At 51.0% G+C, this 23911-nt stretch overlaps 1 protein-coding gene across 5 annotated transcripts in view; it reads right to left on the bottom strand.

Annotated features, from left to right (window-relative positions):
- Window positions 1–23911, bottom strand: part of PPP2R5C (protein phosphatase 2 regulatory subunit B'gamma) — a 138813-nt gene that overhangs the window by 80292 nt on the left and 34610 nt on the right. Inside the window, exon 1 of one of the 5 annotated variants that reach the window (XM_021081602.1) lies at window positions 17340–17672. The exons of 3 other annotated variants lie outside the window; for them this stretch is intronic. In XM_021081602.1, coding sequence (XP_020937261.1) covers window positions 17340–17433 — 94 coding nt within the window. In that variant the 5' untranslated portion in view covers window positions 17434–17672. Of the gene's footprint in view, window positions 1–17339; window positions 17673–23911 lie in introns of those variants that run through there. One more of the 5 variants, XM_021081603.1, reaches the window with a different exon arrangement.

Raw genomic sequence — 23911 nt, 5'->3', positions numbered from 1 at the left:
GAGACGGTCTCCCCCTTTCTCCTCTGTGCCTTCCCGGGGTTGGGGGGCCAACTGCACGTCACCCCCCACCCCCTGCCCCGGGTTTACAGGACAGAAGGCCGCTGACAGCCTCCAGCCTGGTGGCCGGCGTCCCGGGGACACGAAGACGGAGCCACAAGACCGAGCAGCAAGGGGAGCTTTGTTCAGAGAGCTCCTGAAAGTGATTTCAAAGCCTCCGCTCTGCAGTGTCAGAGGCTGTGAAAAGCTGGTGACGCGCCCTGCTTGCCAGGAGAGAGTAGAGAGTTTCGGTGGCGGGTTAAACCTTTCGGCTGTCCCAGAGCTGAAAGGCTGTCCGTCTAATTAGCTTCTAAGGATCATGCTCAGAGACACAAATTAATAATACATGTCTGTGAGTGTAAGCATATATCCTGTGCTCACCTGGATTCATATAACCTGATAAGACACGCCCCCCTCCCACCGTCTGGCCTCATGTATAATTACACCACTGAATCAAATAGGCTTTTAAAAAAAAAAATCGAGGTGAAATGCACATAACATACAATTAACAATTTTAAACCGTATACTTCAGTGGCATCTAGTGCACTCACGATGTGGCGCCACCGCCCCCTCTCCAGTCTCAAAACCTTTCCATCCCCCTGGAAGGACGAACACGGGCACCCTTTAAGGAGCCGCCCCCACACCCCCCTCAGCCCGGCAACCGCTCATCTGCTGTCTCTACGCGCTTGCCTGTTCTGGACGTTTCATAGAAAGGAAGTAAGAAGTGGGCTTTTCAGTTACATAAATTGTCTGAAACACTGTGGTAATTCCCAAGGTGAGGAAGGCCTATCGACCTGGGACTGGTGGCTTAAAACGTGCTCCGGAGTCAGGGCTTCACAGACCAGTAAACCGCACAGGAAGCCGAGAGACCGACACGGGCTCACCGCCCTGACGAGAGCGAGCGAGCGCCCAAGAATCACAGAAGACGTTCCTATTCCAAAAGGACATCTCTGAAGGAAAGAGGGCCCTGCAGATTACGCTAACTGAGCTTTATGAGAAAGCCACCCCACATCACCTTCCTCTCGGCCTGCACAGAGAAACGCCTTGCACAGAGCCGCACGGGCGTCTGGGAAGGACTGACCCCGGCCGTCGCCTTCCGGCCACGCGAACCCAGACAAACGGAGCAGGCACCCCCGGCCAAGAAGGGGATCTTCCGAAAAGACACAACTCAGGGAATGCCTCGGGTCTCATCCTGTGGGAACCTTTCTGATGGCCAGGACGGACGAGGTCTCTGTCCATCTCAAGAATCGACAGAAAAGGACGGCAGCTTTGCAGGAGACACCAACACCAACCCACTGACAAGCAGGCAGGTCTGCTTGGTCCCGCGGGGTCTGAGAGCTTCGGTGGCAGCCGGTCCAAGAGACAACCTTACAAACACAAGGGCTCTAACCTTGGGGCGGGTCTCCCCCAACCCAGCCTTTTAAACTAGGGCACGCGCTCCGAGCGGGGGCGGGAGAAGAGGAAGGGCCTGAAGCCCCAGGACGAACACGACACACTTCCTGGAACATCACGTTTACAAAGCAATTAAAGCGTGTCCGACGTTTTCACATGACGCTGGAATAATAACGAGAGAGAATACAGAAGTCAGATAGCTCTTCATGACAAAGCCTGAGATTTTGAAACAAACGTTTTGGGGGTTCTGACTAGAACCCACGGCCCCAGACCCCCCGCAAGAGCGGGTTCTCTCTTCGGTCAGAGGAGCTGCCAGGGAGCAGGGAGTGTGCCCTGCACCGCCCTCAGGGGACAGGTTCTGGCCCCAGCCGGGCGAGGCAAGAGGCCAGGAGCCCTGGCAAGGAGCCGAAGACCTTCGCGGAAACGCGAGGCACCCTGAGTGCAAACGGCTTTGAGAAAGAAGAGCAAAGTGGGGGGACCCCCACCTCCTGATGGCAGAGCTTCTGACGGAGCCACAGTAAGCAAAGCTGAGGTGCAGACACACGGACCGGTGGAGCAGAAGGAAGTCCAGAAATAAACCCCACAACTACCGTCCACTGACCCTCGACAGGCGTGCCAAGGCCCTTCAGTGGGGAAAGGAGTCTTTCCAACAAAAGGCGCCGGGAAAACTGAAAAGCCACACCCACGAGGCTGGACGTGGACCCTTACCTGCCACCACAGACAGAAATGAACTCAAAATGGATCAAAGACCAGATGTAAGCGCTGGGAGAGTAACACTTGCAGAAGAAAACACAGGAGCAACTCTCCGGGTTGGGAAACCATCTCTGAGGCATGACACTGGCCACGGGCAGCTCCCTGGTGGTCTAGCAGTTAGGACAGGCTGCTCTCACCACTGTGGCCCAGGCTCAGGCCCTGGTCTGGGAACTGAGATCCCACATCAAAGCTGCTGCTCATCACGGGCCAAAAAACACATGCATCAAGGTGTAACAACCACCCGGGAACCAAGCAACAGAAGACAGATTCAGGTAAGCTGAAGTTCCTCCAAGTTAGAAGCTCCTGTGTTGCAAACCACACACCAAGAAAGTGAAAACACAGGCCAGAGACCCAGCGCCCTCCAAGCCCGGATGCTCGGGGTCCACCCGCCCGCCTGCCCACCCGCCCGCAGAGCTGTGCTGCCCCTCACCCTCACCCGGCCTCCGTCCCCTGCAGGGGCCTCCCCTCTTGTGCCGCCAGGACAACCAGAGCCATTTGGCCTCACCTTCCCCAACCTCCTCCTCAAATCCACCCTCCTGCCCCGCAAAGGTCTGAGAACTCCCTCTGCAGATCTGGTTTTGACAGCCTTACCTGCACACGCAAGGAAGGAAGGAAGGGAGCCGACGCTCAGTGACAAGGCCCGCAACACAGCAACCGGGTTCAGGTGAAACAGAGCAAGGAGAGGTCCGTTCGGCCAGAAGCGCACGGTCGGTCCAGGGGCCCATGTGCCTAGTCGGGAGGCGCCCGGCTGCCCAGAGTGTGGCCTCCGCTCGGCCGGGCCGCCAGGGCCCCAGCGCACTCCCGCTCCCGCCTCAAATCCCCCCGTGCCCGTGGCCTCTCACTGCCGGGTTCTAGCCGGTTAACCCCTCAGAGCACTGTGACAACCTCCGAGACACAGGAGGAGTCTGGTCTGACTGTGAGATAAGGAGTCACACGTGCCCGCGTCCGCTCTGCATGCAAGGCCTTCCCTTTGCTTTTCTGAATCACTGTCATATGGTCACAGGGGTCACACACACACACAGTGACACCCCCCACCTGTCTGTGAGGTTCCCTGGGAATGGCCAGGGCAGGGCTGTGGCTCGCCGGTCACTCACCTGCCCTCGCACCTCTCCACCCACCTGTCCACACAGAGAGGCTACTCACTTGCTGTGAACCCTTCTCTAGTGGGTTCACAGTCACCCCGTCCACAACACACTCCCCACCAGCAAGCTCATCATGTGTGCCTTCTCCTGTGCAGCCCCCATGCCACCAGCCCCGGCCAGGTGGTGATTCCTAAATACGTGTCCAAGGAATGAAACAAAGTTTCGGGTGGGGCCACATGGCAGAAGGTCCAAACTAAATTTTCTTCTCCTCTCTGTTAGGTATATTCCATAGTTTTCCTTCCTTTTGAAACAAGCTCAGTTAACTAAGCATTTTTAGTCTCGTTTTAACCTTATCTGGCACGACAAAGGGTGGAGTGCGGCTGCGACACCAGCGCTGAGGCCGACAGGGCCGACAAGAGCAGGTGCACAGGGCGCCCAGAAGGCAGAGCGAGGAAGGAAACAGCGCAGGGCTTTACCGACACCAGCAACTAGAGCTCACCGGCTGTTTTTAACTACAATGTAAACACCCCTCGAGGACGGTACACGGCGTCAGGAAGCAGCGTCTTTACCGCCGTTTTGCCCTGGACAAATGCCTGTACCCAAGAGCCCGTTTTCAGAGAAAGCGCCTCTCTGCCTGGCGCCCAGAGCTCCCTAATGTAGGACTTGCAAGGGAACGGCAGGTCTCCCTCTGTCCTGGTTCTGAGAATCAGCCACGAGGCAGCTTCACCAGCAGGAAGTTTATGTTAGACTGAGACACTGCGTCAGCTGCACTGAACACGCAGCTTCAAAGCGAGCCCTGCACACCGGGCAAGGCGCTTCACACACGCGGAAAGCAGTCCCGGGGCCCCTGTTCCTTGGCAGGAGCTTCCAGGCTACGCTCAGGGGCAAGGGGTGCACTTTCAGTTCTGCTGAGATCATCTCATCCAGACCCACAAACCCCCAAGGGACAGCCTTACCTTCGTGACCCAGAATCTGCATCTCTCGTTTTTCTAGATGACACCATGAGATCAACTAACCTGGTCTCGGCTGCTCTGCTGAAAAACTGGGCAGAAAAACTGAGCAGAAAGTGCTGCGCAGACAGAGCTCCGGGACAGAGGAGCCTTGGCGAGCGGCCCTGGGCACAGCCAGGGAGGTGTGAGCCCTGGGTGGTGAGTCAGAAAGCCCAAGAGCTTGTCCTGCTGACCTCGGGCAAGCCCGGGAACCCACTGCTTTGGCTTCTACAGCTGTAAAAACGGGACCAATGATGCTGCCTGCTGCCTTGTAGCCAAGAGGACGGTCAATGAACACTTGCAAGGAGCTCTGAGGGTGAGGAGGGCGCCTGGGTGCTAAGAAGGACAAACAACAACAGCCTCCCTCCTCGTCCGGGTGTCAGCCACTCGGCCGCCGGGGAGGCCCAAACTGCTCTGAAAAAAAAGCGGTCTTCCAGAACGCTTTATCTTCCGGCCACACCATTCTGAGAAACCCTGGAAGAAACTTCTGCATGTCCGGAACACTTGGCGCACCAGAGAGAGGGCGAGACAGCAGGCGGCGAAGGCGGCTGCTGGGCCTTGGCTCCGCACACTCTGAACTGGCACGAACGTTCACCTGGGCAGCGTGTTCGGTTACGGCGGATGCCACAGCTAAGGCCTGCCGCTGGCTGCTGAGCCCCTGTTTCTGACGGACAACACGGAAGGTGCTTCTTAAACGTCCCTCTACATTTTCTCCCACGATGTTCACAGCGTTCAAGAGTAGTTTAGGGCTCCAAGTTTAACTTCCGTTTCACTTAAAGGCTCTCCTTTTTGAAAACAGAGAAAAGGCGCAAAGAAGCAAACGATGAAGCCCATACACTACATCATAAGACTAAAGACCGAGCTGGTTTTTATAAGTTGATATTTGACTTTACATAAGCACACACACACTCCAAAAGATATCTTCCCACTTTATGTAGGCGGGACAATCTACGTTCATTTAATTGGATACCGACAGTTGCAACTCATAGCAAAAGAACTCAGGATTAGTATTTCAAAAGTTTACATTTAACTGATGCGCATAACTCAGAAGTGAAAAATTCAGAGCTCCTACCCACTCACATCGTCCTATTTGCATAAGAAAACCCAACCACCCTCCCCCAACGCTTCAGAAAGGTCAGTTTCAGTATGCGAAGGTCTCATCTGGAAAATAAATGAGATAAAATAAGAAAGGCACGCTTAAGGGGAGGAAGCAGGCCGAGAGGAAGATAAGCAAAAAGTTTCAGGACAGCACAGGTGTAACTTTGGGTTCAAGTGTCAACTTAAGTCAACCTTTGGTTAAGGTGCACAACACTCTTCAATATAACGTCATCTGTGACGTGACCGCAAAGAAAAACCTTTTCTGAATTTATGCAAGTCTCTGAAAAGGCCTCACTCACTGGACAGCCCCTCAGCTTTCCTACCAGCAGAGAACGTCTCTCAATTAAGCCTCAGAGCTGCTTCTTCTGCTCGCTCTTCTCGTGGCTTTTGTCCCCAGGGGCAGGGGGCTGGAAGTCAAATGCAGGCTCCCATCTTTCACTTCCCATCAAAACCAGTCACTTTATCAACTGCATTTTTAACCATAATGTATTCGCAGACTCGAATGGGAAGCTATGGCCACAGTCACGGACGCCACTGGCCCCGTCACTGATGCTGTCAGGCCTTCGCCTGGGATGGACAGCTCTGGATTCTGCTGTCACGGGGTCCGACTTAGGAGGGCGTGCGTGGGGAAGGGGCGGTTACTAAGCCGACAAGACCCCGGTGTTTCCCCATCTCATACACTATTCTACGGAGCTGGCAGAGGAGGGTCGCTGGCGTTCTCTCGTAAGGAAGACACCCCCTCGGGACAGGCCTGAGCACAGAGAACAGGCCACGGTTCCAGCAGTGTGGGGAGCAGAGGTGGCCCGTGTCTCAGTCTGACAGCGCGAGCCCTGTCACACTGTCTGGTCCAGTCTGCTGGCCGACACCCACTTCTGACGCCTGTAAAACAAGCACAGAGCTTCCTTCCCACTGGGTTGGGGCGTGAGGCATCTGCACCAGCCCTGGGGTGGGGCCCGGGCACGGGCAGGCGCTGCCCAGCTGCTGCCTCTGCCCAGACACCCACCTGGCCCAGAGTTCACACCAAATGAGCAGAAGGATGCGGGAGACCACGCGGAGCGTCTGTGCAGCGTGTGCATGTACAGCACGATTCAGGATAACGAGATGGAACACGAGCTCGGAGCATCACGTATCATCAAGATGTTAAAAACTTGCAAAAGATTCAGTTTTCTAAAACTGCTACCGTGTCAATTTTTTTCCTTAAGAAATAACCCCCCTGGAGTTCCCGACGTGGCTCAGCGGTAATGAACCCCACTAGTATCCATGAAGATGCAGGTTTGATCCCTGCCCCTGCTCAGTGAGTTAAAGATCCCGTGTAGCTGTGGCTGTGGTGTAGGCTGGCAGCTGCAGCTCCAATTCGACCCCTTGAATGGGAACTTCCATATACTGTGGGTGTGGCCCTAAAAAGCCCCCCCCAAAAGAAAAAGAAATAACCCCCTCCCCAAATACCACACACTTATTGTGAATTTACATCCACACGCTCGCATAGACAGAGGTGTGGAATGATACACACGAACTCCAAACAATTTGCTCGGTGATGCCAGGAAAGGCAGGAGATTGATTTGGAGGATAAGGTTATGGAGAATTTTAGTTTTACTTGTAATTTTTAAAAAATTGAAAAGTAGCTATATTCACATATGGATTTTTTTATTTTTATTTATTTATTTATTTTTTTAAATTTAGAAAAAGATAAAAGGAAGCTGCCTAAAGGCAGAGAGAGTCCTGGGGTGAGTCCACCAACCAAGCACTGCTGCAGTCACTGCCTCCCACTGTGGCCCCCAGACCAGTTTACGTTATTAGCTGACTAGTTAATCTGGGAATGATTTTTTTGAGGGGAGAAGAGAAAAAAATACAGAGGCTTGGTAAAAACAGGGTCAGGTCACACCCAGCTCACGCTGGAGAGATTTCCCAGGCCAAGGGTCTTCCACTTGCAGGTGTCGGGACGGTGTCCTCAACCATCCGGAGACCCTGAAGGGCTCAGATCCTGCGAGTGCCATCCAGTGATGCTGACAAGTTAGAGAAGGTCTAAAACATTTTTACCTAGCAATTCACATAGGATAACAGGAACAGGCCCACTTCCTGTTAACTTAAGAATCACAGCACAAATAACTTCAGGAGAATTAGCAGGAATGACACGTTCCCATTCTCCCGTCTCTTTCACGTCTGACTTGAGAGAAAGCGGGCAGATCTGCATTTCTGCCTCCGCATTCAATGTGCTCGGTCAGCTGTTCTGGTGGAGGAAAATGAGAAGAAGCCCAGCCTCAAACAGACCTGTTGAGTTGAAAAAAGGGAGTACCTTCACTGGCTTTTCCAAAAACTGTGGGTTGTCTTTGACTCGATGCTAACAGTCAACAAGTGGTAGTTTCTTAAAGATGAGCTTGCACTGGAGTCTGAAACCACACTGACGGAAGTTTCAGCAACGCCAAGCCCTGAGGCGTGTGTGTCTGGCACCGTGAGTGCCTCTCCCTCTGTGTCCGCAGCATCACTGACCGGGCAGGTGTGCGGCCGTGCGCCTCTTCCCATCGAGAAGCCCCGCTGTCCTATCGCCAGGCGTCTCAGCATCGGGAGCTGTTGCGCTCTTGCAGGCAGACACAAGTTCTCCAAAAGGCAGGTTTCCACTTGCAAGTTTGAATTTCATCACGGGCAACAGATAGTGTCACTGTTGTTCCCCCTGTACTGACGGGCTTCTTTGCTCCTTTTCGAGAAAGCATCTGTCAACTATTCAGGTCTCCATAACCCCATCTGTCTTTTGGTCTTTCAAGTAAAAATGATGTTCCTGAAAAACGTGGCCAGCTCAGCTCGCACCCTGCGTACTGCACAGTGTCCCTGGAGACAGCCGCTGTCCCGCAGGTGCCAGAGGCTCTGTGTGCGCCCTGTGCATCGTCACACGGAGTGTTAAAGGTGTGCTCGTGAGGCCGAGACTTAATAACACCAAGCATTTATTTCGCGCTTCGTCAAGGACCTTCTCAGGTCAGACTGCGGTGACATGGTGGAGCTCATGGTGGTCTCCAGCTGGACACCACTGCCTGCCCCACAAAAGGAGCCGTTTTACCCCCACCGCCTCTGCACCATCAGGGCAAATGGCCACATAGAAAAGGCCTTGGCATTCCTTTTTTTTGGGGGGGGGGTGTCTTTTTAGGAGCACAGGTGCAACATACAGAAGTTCCCAGGCTAGGGGTTGAATTGGAACTACAGCTGCTGGTCTACGTCACAGCCACAGCACAAAAGATTCCAGCCGCATCTTCGACCTACACCACAGTTCATGACAATGACGGATCCCTAACCCACCGAGCGAGGCCAGGGATCGAACCCACGTCCTCATGGATGCTAGTTGGGCTCCTTCCTGCTGAGCCACAGCAGGAACTCCTGCCTTGGTTTTCTTAAGAAGACAGTTTTGCCCCTGATGATCCCTTGAAAGCATCGCAGGGACACCACGGGCCCACTGACCACACCCGTACACACTGCCCTCTGCAAACGCTGAGGACACTGTCGCGGCTTCAGAGTTATGAAAACAAGGCTATCAAAGGCCACCCTGGATAACGGGGTGCAGTAACACCCACTACCTGGAGGCAAAGAAAAATAACTCCTCGTTGTATACATACTGAGAGATCTACCCAGACACCCCCCCGCCACGTCTTCCTTCCTGAAGCCTGCCAGGAATAAAGGACCAGCAGCTCAGGAAGAACCAGGCTTGTTCCCTATTCTCATAATTTTATAAGTCAAAATACCGTAATGAGAACACACGTCTCATAACACAACCAGCAAACAAAAACTGAAAGGTTAGTATACGAAGTTCACGTACATCAACAACAGACTGAGAAACCTAATGGCTCAAGTTGTACTAAAAATACAGTATTTTATATATATACACAACAGACTACGACTCAGGCATCAAGAATGGAAACGTCACCTGCAGTAACACCGATGGACCTAGAGATTCTCATGCTAAGTGAATCAGAAAGAGAAAGACAAACACCATACAATACCACTCACGTGTGCAATCTAAAACATGGCACAAATTAACTTATCTACAAAACAGAAACAGACTCACAGGCAAGGAGAGTAGACGTGCGGTTGCTGGGGGGAGGGGAGTGGGGGAGGGATGGACGGGGAGGTTGGGGTTAGCAGGATGGACAAACAACAAGGTCTGACTGCACAGCACGGGACGCCGCATTCAATATCCTGTGACAAACCATAACGGACAAGACTATGAAAGAGCACATATACAGCTACTACTGAATCACTGCGCTGTGCACAAGAAATAAACACAACACTGTAAATCAACTGTATTTCAATAGAATTTTAAAAACCCACACTATTACACTGCAAATGATAAGGTAGAAGGTTTTAGTTTGGACCCAAACACTCTCTGAATTTTAAAATCCCATGACGAAAAAGGAATTCAGAGGCGTTTAACGTAATGGGACGTGAGGATAACACAGTACATTTTTGGAAGTCAAACCGTTGCCGCATCAGAAAGCAACATCTGCATTTAAAAACAACGAAGGGGAAAATGACAAGCGAAGTCACCTTACTTGGGACTGGTCACAGATAAAATCCCTATCTTCTGAACATAACTTTCCTTATGCATGTCAGGCTAAAACACTTCTCTTCAAAAGAGCTACACAGGGGGTGAGGAGAGGAAGGTATTAAATGCCGATTTCCTGTAACAGACTGGACCCCGAGAAGGAAGATCGGGAGTCGCCCCTGCACAGAGAGGTCTCAGCAGGAACGTCCACGGACCGCCCACCAGCCGAACGCAGAGCACTCGCACGATCCCCAAGGACCGATGTCTTCCCGGGGAAGTGACAAAGTGCACCAGGGGCCGGCGAGGCGGGAGGGAGAGGGCAGACGAGCTGCAGGAGGAACAAATGTAGGTAACACAGTGGCCGAAAAATATGACAGGCTGAGGTGAAGACGCTGGGCTCTGGATTACAACAGCCACGACAGGGACCGTTAGCCAGGCCACCCCCCCACTCCCAGAGCCTCACAAACACTTTAAGCATTTTCTATGTATTCAATGCTTCACCCTCATAAAATGCACAGAGGCAGGTCATTTTATACCCGCTTCATCCCACCTCCAGGCACAGGGGCGAGCTCCTTGCCCAGGCTGGCTCAGCGGACAGGTGGTGTGGTGGGGAACGGGGCAGGGATCAGACCCCAGCGCTGAGGTTCTCACCTGAGTGTGGGCCTTAAAGGCTGTTACACGTTAAAAGGCCATTAGAAATGCCCATAAACACCAAAAAAAAAAAAAAAAAGGTGCACACCTCCAAATACCACTTGGTAAGATGGTGTGGCTGACTGTGCAGCCACCAGGAGGTAGTAGCAGCGAGGGGACTGCTGTCTGGCAGGGCCTCAGCCTCATCCCACCCAGGATGACCAAGCCCCCGACTGCTGATGTCACCGACGGCCACGGATTTGTCAACAATGACATGTGAGGAAAAACACAGGAAAACTCAAAACTGGAACATAAAAGACCATTTAGCAAACAATTTCTAAGTGATTACATTTCCTTTGCACGTCTTTTTTTCTGTTAAAGCAAAACATTTTAAAGGTACTTCTCTCAAACATTACGAAGTTTAAACCTACACAGAAGCCGAATAATTGCATACTATATGCCCACTCCCTATATCAACCACGTTCACATATTAGCATATCTGCTCTGGTTATTTTTCTCTCTGTTATTTGAAGTAACCTGCAGAGATCATAATGCTTCACCCCTAAACATTTCCATCTGCAGCTCCTAAGAATGAGGATAGGGAGTTCCCGCTGTGGCACAGCGGAAACGAATCCGACTAGTATCCATGAGGATGCAGGTTCGATCCCTGGCCTCGCTCAATGGGTCGGGGAGCCAGCACTACCGTGACCGGTGGTGTAGGTCACAGACATGGCTGGGATCTGGCATTGCTGTGGCTGTGGTGTAGGCCGGCAACTGTAGCTCTGATTTGACCCCTAGGCTGGAACTTCCATATGCTGCAGGTGCGGCCCCAAAAGAAAAAAGAACAAGGCCAGTTGCTACAAGTCACAATACCTTTAAAGCTAACAGTAACTCCACAGTGTCCCACGTTCTGTACTCAGCTTTCCCAACAGCCATAGCAACGTCTTCTGTAGGTCTGATCTGGGGTTTGTTTGTTTTTTTCTTAGAACAACGATCTGATAGAAACTCACTCACCGTATTTCACTCCTGCATCTCTTTAGTTTCTTTCTTTTTTTAACTAGAAGGGTTTTTGACTTATGGATAATTCACGAGCCTAGACAAAATCAGATTTCTCTTGCTGTAGTAGTTTGTCCTTGTGCATTTTAGCTAACGTCTTTGCAAGATTAATAAGAAAGACTTTTCCTTAGGCCCATCAGTGAGAGAAACTAATTTTCGGAGTCCTCCCCAAGTCTGGTGGTACTTTTCCCACCCGAGAGGAAGAGGAGACTGGGTCTGAAGCAAGGCCCACGGCGTGGTCACCTGTGTGTGCGTTTTCCGCCAGTCACAGCTGCTCCCGAGTGCTGCTGAGCCGATCCAGTAGTCAGCTGAGGACACACCACGTAACCATCACCTGAGCCGTCATTCAGAGAAATACTTTCATTTCCCTCCACCGATGGTGACCGCGTGCTCACACTGCAGGGAGCTAGATGCTAGATGTGGTGAGAAGCGCCTGGCTGCCCGTGACCCTGCCCAGCGGGCTCCCGACTGCAGGAGGAGGTCTGACAAGGAGCCCACAGTCGATGCCTGACAAACCCGGCAGTTGAAATGGGGCAGCGGAGAAGGGGTCAGCGATGCGCCCACACACCGATAGTGGGCCTGCAGACTGAACTCCAGATACTCAAACCCATTCCACAACCGCACGTGTCACAGGTTCACCTGATGTGGAAGCCGCACAGCCACCTCCCGGCACCCTGACCTGGTGTGGGGCACGAGTGAGCTCAGACTCCCGTGTCACTGTCCCCACGGCTCTCCTCCTCTCCCAGAAGTGCTGCGGGATCTGCCCTGGACCACGCTGAAGGCACTCTGTAAATGCTGCCTTGCCTCCTGGGACAGAGCAGCAGTGGCTTGGGGACAGGTAGCTGGCACAGGGAGCAGGGGCCCTGGACTCAGCCCTGCAGGCTGGTGACCTTGGGCAGGAGAGACTAGGACACGTCCTGCTCACTGCCAGCAGGAATGCTGGGGGGGCGGGGTCAGGCAGTGCCCACAAAGCTTGTCCTGTCCTGCTCGCTGGATCCGCAAGAGAACCACCCTGCGGTGCCACCTGGTACCGAAACCGGGTAGATGCCCCAAAGCACTGGGCCTGCGAGGACTTGGGCCTTCCCTGGATTTCAGTGCCCACACTCTTCCCGACCACGGACCTTATCTTCTTAGGGGTCAAACAGGAGCTGCAGCGGTCAGGCCGGCCCGGCCACGGCCACGGCCACGGCGCACCAGGTGCCAGCTGCGTCCGTCATCTACACCACCGCGACGTGGGAGCCTTAACCCTCTGAGTGGGACCAGGGATCGAATCCAGTCCTCACGGATACTAGGTGGCTTCATTACCGATGGGCCACAATGGGAACTCCCTTAACTCTTTATTTTTGTCTCACTCTGCTACACAATTAAGTGTTTTTCTTTTTTGCTTTTTAGGGCCGCACCCGTGGCATGTGGAAGTTCCCAGGCTAGGGGTCGAATCTGAGCTGCAGCTGCCGGCCTACACCACAGCCACAGCAACGTGGGATCTGAGTCACAACTGGAACCTACACCACAGCTCATGGCAACGCTGGATCCCCGACCCACTGAGCGAGGTCAGGGATTGAACCCACATCCTCACGGATACTAGTCGGATTCATTTTCCCTTCGCCACACTGGGAACCCCTGTAATGAACATCTTTTAATGAAAAAATTGTAGGAGTTTAGCTGCTGCTCCAAGGCAGGAGCCAGGGGCGGTTTGGGGAGAACTAATTCAGGAGAGGTGTGCAGCTTCACACAAACATTCCCCCCCCATTTGTTACCAGGTACCTCCTGCTGTCAGAGACCCGAGAGAAACACCTTTCCCTAGAGGATCGCTGCAGGTGGCTTTAAAGACTCCTACAAAGTCCCCTCACAGCTTACAGAGTCTCCCGTCACTAGACGCTAGGTGGGCTGTTACACCATCCAGAGAAACACCAACATCCAGCCCAGAGAAACACCGCTTTGACCTTGGAGGGGCCTTTTACTGGGGCCGTCAATGAACCCTTCTTCCTCACTCCTTGTGGGGAAGGAGGGGAGGCAGCTCTCCATCCTCCACACTTACCGCCGCCACCAAGCAGGAGTCCCACGCTGGGCGCCGGCACCCAGGCTGGCATCGCATGGGCTGCGGCGGGAAAGGAAGGCCTGGGCCCCGCCGCCCAGCCCCCCGCGGGCTCTCCTCTCCGTTCTTCCGGAAAACCGCAGACTTGGGAGCACGCTCGAGAAAACGCACCTTTCCACCATCAGACTCCCACTCCCCAGGAGAAGAGGGTTCACTGGGAAGGAAGAGCCTGCTCGCCGGCGCCTCCTGTTTTCTGGACTCGCCAGCCGCGTGCGTTTACCCATCACAAGGCCGGGCAGTTAACAACTTTCCTGAGCCAGAGGAAAAGCCAGCTGGAAAAGGATGGGGCTCGCTTTCCTCCCCTCCGGCCACTCACGCCTTTTCGGCTTGGCTGCTCTTGCCTCTAGCCTGGCTCTGGAAGTGACATATATTTTGGTACACTTCACAGACAATTAAAAGTCAAGGAAGAGTCTGGAACAGGAGTCAGCCAACTATGTCCAAAGGGCCAGATCTGGCCAGCTGTTTTGTAAATAAAGCTTTATTGGAACACGTCACGCCCACTTAGTGACCTGTTGTCTGCGGCTGCTTTCACAGCCAAGACCACTCACTCTGCAGCCCTTCCTGAAAAAGTCTGTCGGTTCCAGTCTCCAGCTGCGCTGTCCATTACAGCCACCTGAGCGTGTCTGTTTACATTTAAAGTAGCTAAAAAGGAATAAAATGTAACATCTGGCTTCTCAGTTGCACGAGCCACATTCTGAGTGTTCCACAGTCACACGTGACCAGCGCCACCGAGGGGGACGGCACAGAGAGTTCCCACCTCGGCAGACAAGTTCTCTTGGACAAGCAGGCACAGGATTTAAGTCATCGGGCTAAATTTACAGCCATCGAGTTCCAGGTGACCTGTTCGCCTCCTCCAAACAGAAAAGTTCAGGCTGACTTTCCAGTCTGTCCCTGCAGGACATAATTCACTAAATTAACTGCAAATTCTAGGCTATGTGACAGGAAGGGAGGCTCAAACCTTTGGGGAGCACTCGCTTTGTCACCAAAGCATGTTAATTGTTTACCTGACTGTCCCCTTGGGGGCGGGGGCGGGGGCGGGGCAAACTCTGCGAGGGTCCAGAGGATTCCCTTCATATCCCAGACTAGGAACCTGCCTGGCACGTGGTGGTAGGGACTTGACAGATATCTGTAAGATGAATGAAGAAATGCACCTTGGGCACAAAGACTGTCAAACACGAGAGGCCACTGCAACAGACGACGCTGACAAGGTGCTGGGAAAAACCACTATCATAATCCTGCAGCGAAAGGCTTTACAAACAGCTAAAATTTCTACTTTAAAATGGAAAAAAGGGGGGGGGGAGTTCCCATTGTGGCTCGGTGGTAACGAAGCCAAGTAGTATCCATGAGGACGCGGGTTCGATCCCAGGCCTTGCTCAGATCCGGCATTGCCGTGAGCTGTGGTGCAGGCTGCAGCCGCAGCTCGGATCTGGCGTGGCTGTGGCTGTGGCTGTGGTGTAAGCCGACAGCCACATCTCTGATGCGACCCCTAGCCCGGGAACCTCCACATGCTGCAGGTGCCCCCACCGCCAAAAGATTCCAAACAAAACAAAAAGCTGCTGGGTCGGGTTTTGGCCCGACCGCTTACAGGCCGTGTGACCCTGGGCTGGTTTCTTTCCCTCCGAGTGGAAGGTCCTCCTCTCCCGGTGAGAAGCACCGAGCCCCGGAGAGGGATGCAAGCCTCAGTGCGCCTCCCGGCCGCCTCCCCTTCCCACGGCATCACTATCACGCCGGCCCCCTCGACCAGCACCTGCCCAGGGCCAGCTCTTCCGGGGCCCTCCTGCCCCAGGGCCCTGTGCCCACCTCCACTAAAATGAGTCCTCAGCGCCCATCACAAAGCAGAGCTTCTAACTGGATACTGAACTGATCGAGACTCTGAAACCCGATAAACATAAAAAACATAAATTCACGTTAAATGCACATTAACATGCTTGCTCTAAAAAGTCATGATGGGTAAAGGAAGCGTTGTTTCGGTTTTAAAATTAAAACTGCCCCCACTGTTTTAACCAGAAGTTAGTTGAAGGCCCTAAAAGTACCCCTTCTTCAAAACCCCAAGTCTCTCTTAGACGAATACACTTCACTACTTCTCCCCTCCACAATTAGACAGCAAACAACCCACAACTTAACCAACAGCAAAAAACAAAAAAACAAAAAAAATCCAAATTCGTCGTAAGTCCTGGAATTAAAACAAAAAGTGGTCTAAGATAGAAAATCCAATGAGTCCATTTCAGAATAAATTCACAGTTCAAAAGATGACTAGGACATTAAGTGTCTAATAAAAATCAGAAAACTCACAAACTAAAAAAATCTTTTATTTGCAAGAAAACTCAGAAGCATAAAAATTAGATTTTATATGCAATAACACTCTCTCATGCTGACTAGCCAGTGTTTGAGAACTAAAATCGAAACAATCACATTTTGCTTTTGCCCACTTGGCTCCCACAACTAAACCACCTAAATGCGAACTGCGGTCAACATTTGCTCTTTCCTGGGTCCCGCCAAAACAGGTTGGTCATGGAGCACATTAACTCCCACCAGCTTCATTAAAGAGAGAAGGAGCACCCATTTTATTCAACCCGACCGGGCACTCGTGTGGTTTTATCTTCCCTGGGTACACCCCAGGACCTGACAAATCCTGTCTGGCATTTTAGTCATAAAGACTCTTAGTCACCTAGAAATCCTGCCCCCACCCTTCCTTAACATGGGTCCTGAAAGGAGATTCTGACAGTTCAAACTGTTTCGTTAGGGCAGAGCTGCAATAAAAATTTTAAAGTGATTTGATGAAGCTTAACATTCGTTTTCTATGTCACCAATTATGAACAAAGTTTTTGTACAAATATTTTAAAAAGCTAGGTATATGATTATCCTGATACCTATATTTTAATATAATGATAAGCTGCTATGGTGTTTGTATTTTTAATCTAAGTCGTGAACCCAATTTTTGTAGAAACTACAAGCAGGAAACTGTAATTAGTAAAAACGATCCATTAACACATTGAAAACTTGTTGCCGTTTTAAACTCCTAAGACAAACGTCCACACGGAGCCTACTCAAGTACACAGCATTTCCTTCCCGTCCATGAGAACCTAACAGCTCAGAAATTACGACCCACAATGGATTTCGGTGCTTCAAAGCACGAGCACGTTTCTCTTTGGGGCTCCAAAGCAAGAAGGAAAGCAATCCTTTCAAAGCAAGCTCTCTTCCAAACGTGTCTGCACATTCTCCCACTGCCATTCATCCTGAATTCAGAGACGTGTCCCCGAGTTAAACACCACGGATGCAAGAGAAACTCTCCACACAGACAACTTGCCAGGCAAGCCGCCCGCCTCTCCTTCCCACCCCCGCCCAGCACTCTTTCCCCCCCTCCCCCCCCCCCCCCCCCCCCGGCAGTGACTTCACATCCTCTGACCTCAGCGGCTCGGAGAGGGGGAGGGGAGAGCGAGCAGAAAGCAGAAAAACCAGCTTTGAACTATGCATGCAAGGCCTCTCTCGAGACTCAAATGTCTGTAAGTAGTTCGTAAAATGCCAAACTGCAGTGACACACCCAGCCTCCCTCGGTTAGGTGGGCCGTGAAACGGGGTGAATTCTGCGAGAAAGGACTTCCTGCTTCTCTTATCTGAAGCACAATAGCCATTTGTTAACTAACCACAGAAGGTTCCGTTTCAGTGAAACACACAGTAACTTACCTCGAATATGGAGAAGGGCCGCGGGCTGGAAGGGCCCGTTGGAGTTGGCCGCATCCACCACCATCCTGCTGCCCGCTTTATTACATGTCAACATCTAGACTCCAGCGGGAAAGGCAGTGTACTCCTTAAGGCAAGAAACCAGCCTCCATTTTAGTTTAAAAAAAAGACAAACTGAAGCTCTGCAGCTGGAGGGAACGGGCTGCTTCGTGACGTCAGCAGGCCCGGGCGCGCCGATTGGCCGAAAGCTGCAACTTAAAATGACACTAAAAAAACTGCAAATGGAAAGAGCGTTCTGTTTGGCTGTCAGTGTGCGTGAAAAGCCTGGACATTTTTTGGCGTTCTGCAGTCTTCGTTTCTCAGTAACTTTCAGGCAAAGATCCCATCCCTTAAGAGGCAGGGCTGAGGCCACAACCCGGCCAGACCGTAAACAAATGATTCTGAGAGAGCCGCCAAAAAAAAAAAAAAGTGTGCATATGTGTTTATGTGAACTTTACATTTCAGCATTTCCCTATTTGGTACCCCACATACCCACCTGGCCACTTCCTATTTTCTGCTCTAATTACTTTAATAGCTGCATCATTTTAGCATTTTGGCAAGCTAGTTTTTTTTTTTTTTACACAATCCCAAGTCATTAGTTTGGACTCTTGTTCAACCTCTCCTACTACCATGTCATGAACTAATTAATCCTCAAACACTGGTTTTTCTTGGGGTCTAATTTTTTACTGGAAAAATTCAGTTTAAAATTATATAAAAAAAGCTTCTTTAAAGTTAATAGCTAGAAAGTGCTACACACTGTGAAAGTTAAAATAATATTCAAATGTTTATTTTTATACCCTAAAGATGTCAACATATTACTTTTAATTCTTCCTACTTCATTTATTTATTTTTTGCTTTTTAGGGCCTCATTCGAGGCACATGGAAGTTCCCAGGCTTGGGGTCGAGTCAAAGCAACCGCTGCCGGCCTACACCACAGCCACAGCAGTGGGGGATCTGAGCCTTGTCTGCAACCTACACCACAGCTGACAGCAGCGCTGGATCCTTAACCCACTGAGCAAGGCCAAGGATTGAACCCGCATCCTCATGGATCCCACTCAGGGCTGTTAACTGCTGAACCACGAAAGGAACTATTTTATTTTAATAAAATATTTTCACTTATTTTTATGAAACTACCTTTTTTTTTGGTCTTTTTAAACCATTTCTAGGGCCGCTCCCGCGGCATATGGAGGTTCCTAGGCTAGAGGTTGAATAGGAGCTGTAGCTGCTGGCCTACACCACATCCACAGCCACAGCCACAGCAACGCGGGATCTGAGCCGCATCTGCAACCTCCACAACAGCTCATGGCAATGCTGGATCCCCAACCCACTGAGCAAGGACAGGGATCGAACCCGCAACCTCATGGCTCCTCGTCGGATTCATTAGCCGCTGAGCCACGACGGGAACTCCTATGGAGCTAGCTCTTAATAAGCTACTATTCAGATCTTAGCTTCCCATCTTCAAAGAAGGCTAACGGAAAAAGCTATTCCAAAGAGAAGGGCGTCATTTCGGAACTGGAGCCACCTGGGGAGGTGTGTGTGTGTGCGGCAGAGCCCAGGCCCCACGAAGGGCTATTGCTACTAGCTCCAGAGGAAAATGAAGAAGCTATGAGAGGGATCTCTGCCCGGTAGAACTGAAAAAAAAAGTTCCTCCCTTCTCACACACACACACGCACGCACACACACACACACACGCACACACACACACCCTCAGTCCGTCCAAACCATGTCGTCGTCTTCTGTCATTTTCACACACCTCCCCCTGCCCTCCCCACTCCTGGCCTGTGAATGAGAATTCCTAGACATGATTCCCCATAGGAAACACCTGAAAGCGGCCGGGCTTGCAGGCCCCTCCGTGGGCAGCCACTCGACACAGTTCAATGAGCGAACGAAGGGCTACACGCGTTCAGGGGTGCTTACTAAGTACGCCGCACAGGTAAGAATGTGGTTTTACTATGGGTATCGACTGACAGCCATTAAAAGATAATCACAGAGAAAACAAACCAAATCCCCCCTTCCCCGCTCCACAGAGCTGACGGATGCTTCCAGACCCCAAAGCCGCCGTGATTTACTGACAGCAAGCATGGGGAGCAGGGGTCAGGCGAGCCTGGTTCCTCTGCCATCTCAACGGCCCCTGCCCTGAGTCGGGCAGTGAACTTGGATCCTGGCTGCTGACCCACTGGGCTCCTCTGAAGCGCGAGGACGGCCTCCCGTCCAAGATTCGCCTTCACCTCCTCACCCCGGGGGTGAGGCCAGATGAACTAGACTGCAGAGCCGTCAGGAACGAGGCTGGCAGGGGGCCTGGGGCGGGGTCGGGAAGCAGGTGCCTGCTGCAGATCCCGACTTTAAAAGAGAGCTCTTGGATGCTCGCAAATGACTGAATATTTCATAGGAGACGAGGCGGAGAAGGGTCTGTCCCAAGACCGTGCTGAGGAGCCGAAGGCTGAAATAACGGGGAAAGACTCCCGGACTCCAGATTAAAGTCAAAGTGAAGACACTTCTTGATGTATTTTTCCTAATGATCTCACATCAAAGAGGCTCAACTTTATTAGTGATTTTCCTCCATGCTCTTCTGAAGCCTTCTGCATATAAAGTAGTTCCCTAAAGAGCTCGCAGTCTGTGATCAGAAAATCACCGATGAAACATACTCTAAAATATAAGGAAGCCAGTAAACAGATAAATAACATGAGAAAGAAAAAAGGCTGGAACAAATAAAGTGTGTTTCTGGACTGGAGGCACTCAACACTACAAATAAGCTGATGTTCCTATTTCCCCAAATTAATTTATAGTCTTTTTTTTTTTTTTTTGATTTATACTCTTAAAGCAATTCCAGTCAAAATTCAGGGGAGTCTCCTTATGTTTCTGGATAGTTGACAGAATAATTCTAAAGCTTACCTGGAAAGGTAAAAAGGAAGCAGAATGAGAACACCTCTTCTGAGAGGCAGGTCCTGCCAACTATAAAGCTCAGGAACTCAGGACAGGGGGATGTGTGCTGAGGCGGCGGGTCATGGGACAGAGGGCAGCGGCCGCTAAACCAGCGGGTGTAAGCTACACAGGTGTGGTGTCACGACAAAGAAGGAAGCTCAAGTCCATGCAAAGGGGAGAATTACTCAGATAAGCAGTTGGCTGTACCCAGGGAAAAGCCAATTTGAGTCTTCACCACACGCCGAAAGAAAATTGGACATGGGTCACGTTAAAAAAAAAGACAATTAAATTCTCATCAGATCAAAAATTACCCCTTCCCCACAGCTTTTAGAGAAAAAGGGAAGTGAATATCAATTCTCCAGCCAGAAGAGGACATTTAAAAATACACTGGACAGGAGTTCCCGTTGTGGCGCAGCAGAAACAAATCCAACTAGGGACCATGAGGTTGTGGGTTTGAGTTCTGGCCTCGCTCAGTGGGTTAAGGATCCGGTGTTGCCGTGATCACAGATGCTGCTGGGATCTGGCATGGCTGTGGCTGTGGTTCTGGCTCAGGCTGGCAGCTGCAGCTCTGATTGGACCCCTAGCCTGGGAACTTCCATGTGCTGTGGGTTCGGCCCTAAAAAGACAATTAAAAAAAAAAAACAAAAAAACAAAACACTGGACAGGGAGTTCCTGTCGTGGCTCAGCGGAAACAAATCTGACTAGCATCCATGAGGACACAGGTTTGATCCCTGGCCTCACTCAGTGGGTTAAGGATCCATCGTCACTGTGAGCTGTGGTGTAGGTCGAAGACGTACGTTGGATCCCGCGTTGCTGTGGCTGTGGCGTAGGCCGGCAGCTACAGCTCCGATTCGACCCCTAGCCTGGGGACCTCCATATGCTGCGGGTGTGGCCCCAAAAGGACAAAAATAAATAAAAAATAAAATGCACTAGACAGACCCTTAAAGGATATTCATTGCATTAAAAAATCTACAAATTTCGGAGTTCCCATTGTAGCGCAGTGGAAACAAATCTGACTAGCATCCATGAGGACCCAGGTTTGATCCCTGGCCTTGCTCAGTGGGTGAAGGATCTGGCGTTGCGGTGAGCTGTGGTGTAGGTCACAGACATGGCTTTGTTTCCCCTGTTGCTGTGGCGCAGGCTGGCAGCTGTAGCTCTGATTTGACCCCTAGCCTGGGAACCTCCATATGCTATGGGTGTGGCACTAAAAAGCAAAACAAACAAACAAACAAACAAAACAAATTTCCGTATGTTCTCTACAAAAAATCAAAAGGAAATATAAACAGTATAATTACAACAAGTTAATAATATACTGTAATTAATTAATAAAAACTGATACCTCAGTGTTTACATGATTCGGCTTAGAGAACTGTAACTAATCAATAACTATATGAAAAAACTATTTCTCCACCCACCAAATCAGCAATAATTCTTAAAATTATAATACTGGTAAAGGCATGTTCTAACTTTGCCCACAAATCTATAAACTGTTTTGATCCTTTTGGAAAATAATTTGGCAATATGTCAAGATGCTTTAAGTAACTGTACTTCTGCGAATCCATTCCAGAAATATAACAGCCACGACTGTGCGTCCATTTTTAAAACACTTACTTTAAAAGCTGTGCTAGTGTGCACACACACACACAACTTACCACCTTAATCACTTCGGTGCTCCGCTCTCACTGGTGTAAGCACATTCACACCGCTGTGCCGCCACACCCCTCCGCCACCCCCAGAGCTCACGTCATCTTGCAAAACCACCTGCCCCCACCAGACCCTCCCTCCTCCCCCCCTCCCCCCAGCCCTGGCACCTACCCTCCTACCCTCTGTCTCCATGAACGTGACTCCTCCGGGGCCCTCATGTCAGTGGAATCACGCGGATTGTCTTTCTGTGACCAGATTACCCCACTCGGGCCGGGTCCTCAGGGCCCAGCCACGGGGAAGCCCGTGTCAGCTCTCCTCCCTTGTCAAGGCTGAAGGGAGTTCTACCACGGGCACACACCACACTCTGGCCTGTGTGTCCCTCCACAGACACCGGGGCCGTTTCTGCCTTTGGCTGTCGTGAATACTGCTGCTGTAATACAGGTGTACAAATACCTAGGGAAGGCCTTGCCTTCAATTCTTTGGGGTATGTACCCAAAGTGCCAAGTACAGTGATTCGTTTTTAACGTTACGAGGGAACACCTGCCGTGCTGTTTTCCAGAGCGGCAGCACCATTTTACATTCCCACCAGCAGCGAACAGGGTTCCAGTTTCTCTACATGCCCCCAACACTTGCTCTTTTCTGGGAGGTTTTTTGTTTTGCTTTTTAGGGCGGCGTCTGCAGCACATGGAAGTTCCCCAGCTGGGGGAGGGAGCCGCAGCTGCCATCCCACACCACGGCCACAGCCACGCCAGATGGGAGGCACATCTGTGACCTACGCCACAGCTCACAGCAACGCGAGATCCTTAACCCACTGAGTGAGACGAGGGATCGAACCTGAGTCCTCATAGATCCTAGCCGGATTCCGCACGGCTGAGCCACGACAGTAACTCCTTCCGGGGCTTTCCTGACAGTAGCCACCCCAGTGGGTGTTAAGTGGCACCTCCCCGCAGTTTTGATTTGCGTTTCCCTGACGATCAGTGATGTCACTCGGGTTTCCATGTGCTCATTGGCCATTTGCGTATCTCCTCTGGAGAAACATCTAGTCCTCTGCATATTCTTTAACTGGGTTGTCTGTTTTCCCGTTGTGGAGTTGTAGTTCTTTATAAATTCTGGATACTAATCCTCCCTCAGATAAATGACTTCCAAGTATTCTTCCCCACTTTGGGGGAGGCTTTTCACTTTGTTGACGGTGTCCTTTGCTGAACAGAAGTCTTACATTATGAAGTAGTCCAATTTATCCACTTTAGCTTTTGTTGCCTTGCTCTGGTGTCCTAAGAAATCACTGACAAATCTGATGTCATGAAGCTTTTCCCCTGAGAAAACTTAGGTCTTCAGTCCACTTTGAGTTAATTTTTGTTTGACATAAGGCCCCGGGTTCACTCTTGTGTGTGTGGATATCAATTCTTCTCCAGTGTCATTTGTAGAAAAGACTGTCGCTTTCCCAGAGTGGGTGGCACCCATGTTAAAAACCACTTGCCCGTGTACGCGAGGGCTTGTTTCTGGGCTCTCTAATCTACTCCATTGGTCTGTAAGTCTGTCTTCACATCTGTAGCTTTGCAGTAAGTTTTGAACTAAGAAAATATAAGACTTCCAACTTGCAATTTTGTTCTTCATTTTTGCCTGCCCCCGTGACACATGGAAGTTCCTGGGCCAAGGATCGAATCTGAGCCACAGCTGCAACCTACACCACAGCAGCAGCAACGCCAGGTCCTTAACCCCCTGTGCTGGGCCAGGGAGTGAACCTGTGCCATGGCAGAGACAATGCCAGATCCCTAACCTCCTTTGCCTCAGTGCAAACGTCTTATTTTTCTTTTTTAAGATTACTTCGGTTATCTGGGGTCCCTGAAGATTCTAAGTGAATTTTAGGATAGATTTTTCTAGCTCTGAAAAAAAATACTGTTAGGACTTTGATAGAGAGTGCACTGAATCTGTAGATCTCTTTGGGCAGTATTGGCGTCTTAACATTAAGT

This window comes from Sus scrofa, unplaced genomic scaffold (genome assembly GCF_000003025.6).
Source record: "Sus scrofa isolate TJ Tabasco breed Duroc unplaced genomic scaffold, Sscrofa11.1 Contig1914, whole genome shotgun sequence".
NCBI lineage: Eukaryota > Metazoa > Chordata > Mammalia > Artiodactyla > Suidae > Sus > Sus scrofa.
This window is presented reverse-complemented; position numbering and strand designations above follow the sequence as displayed.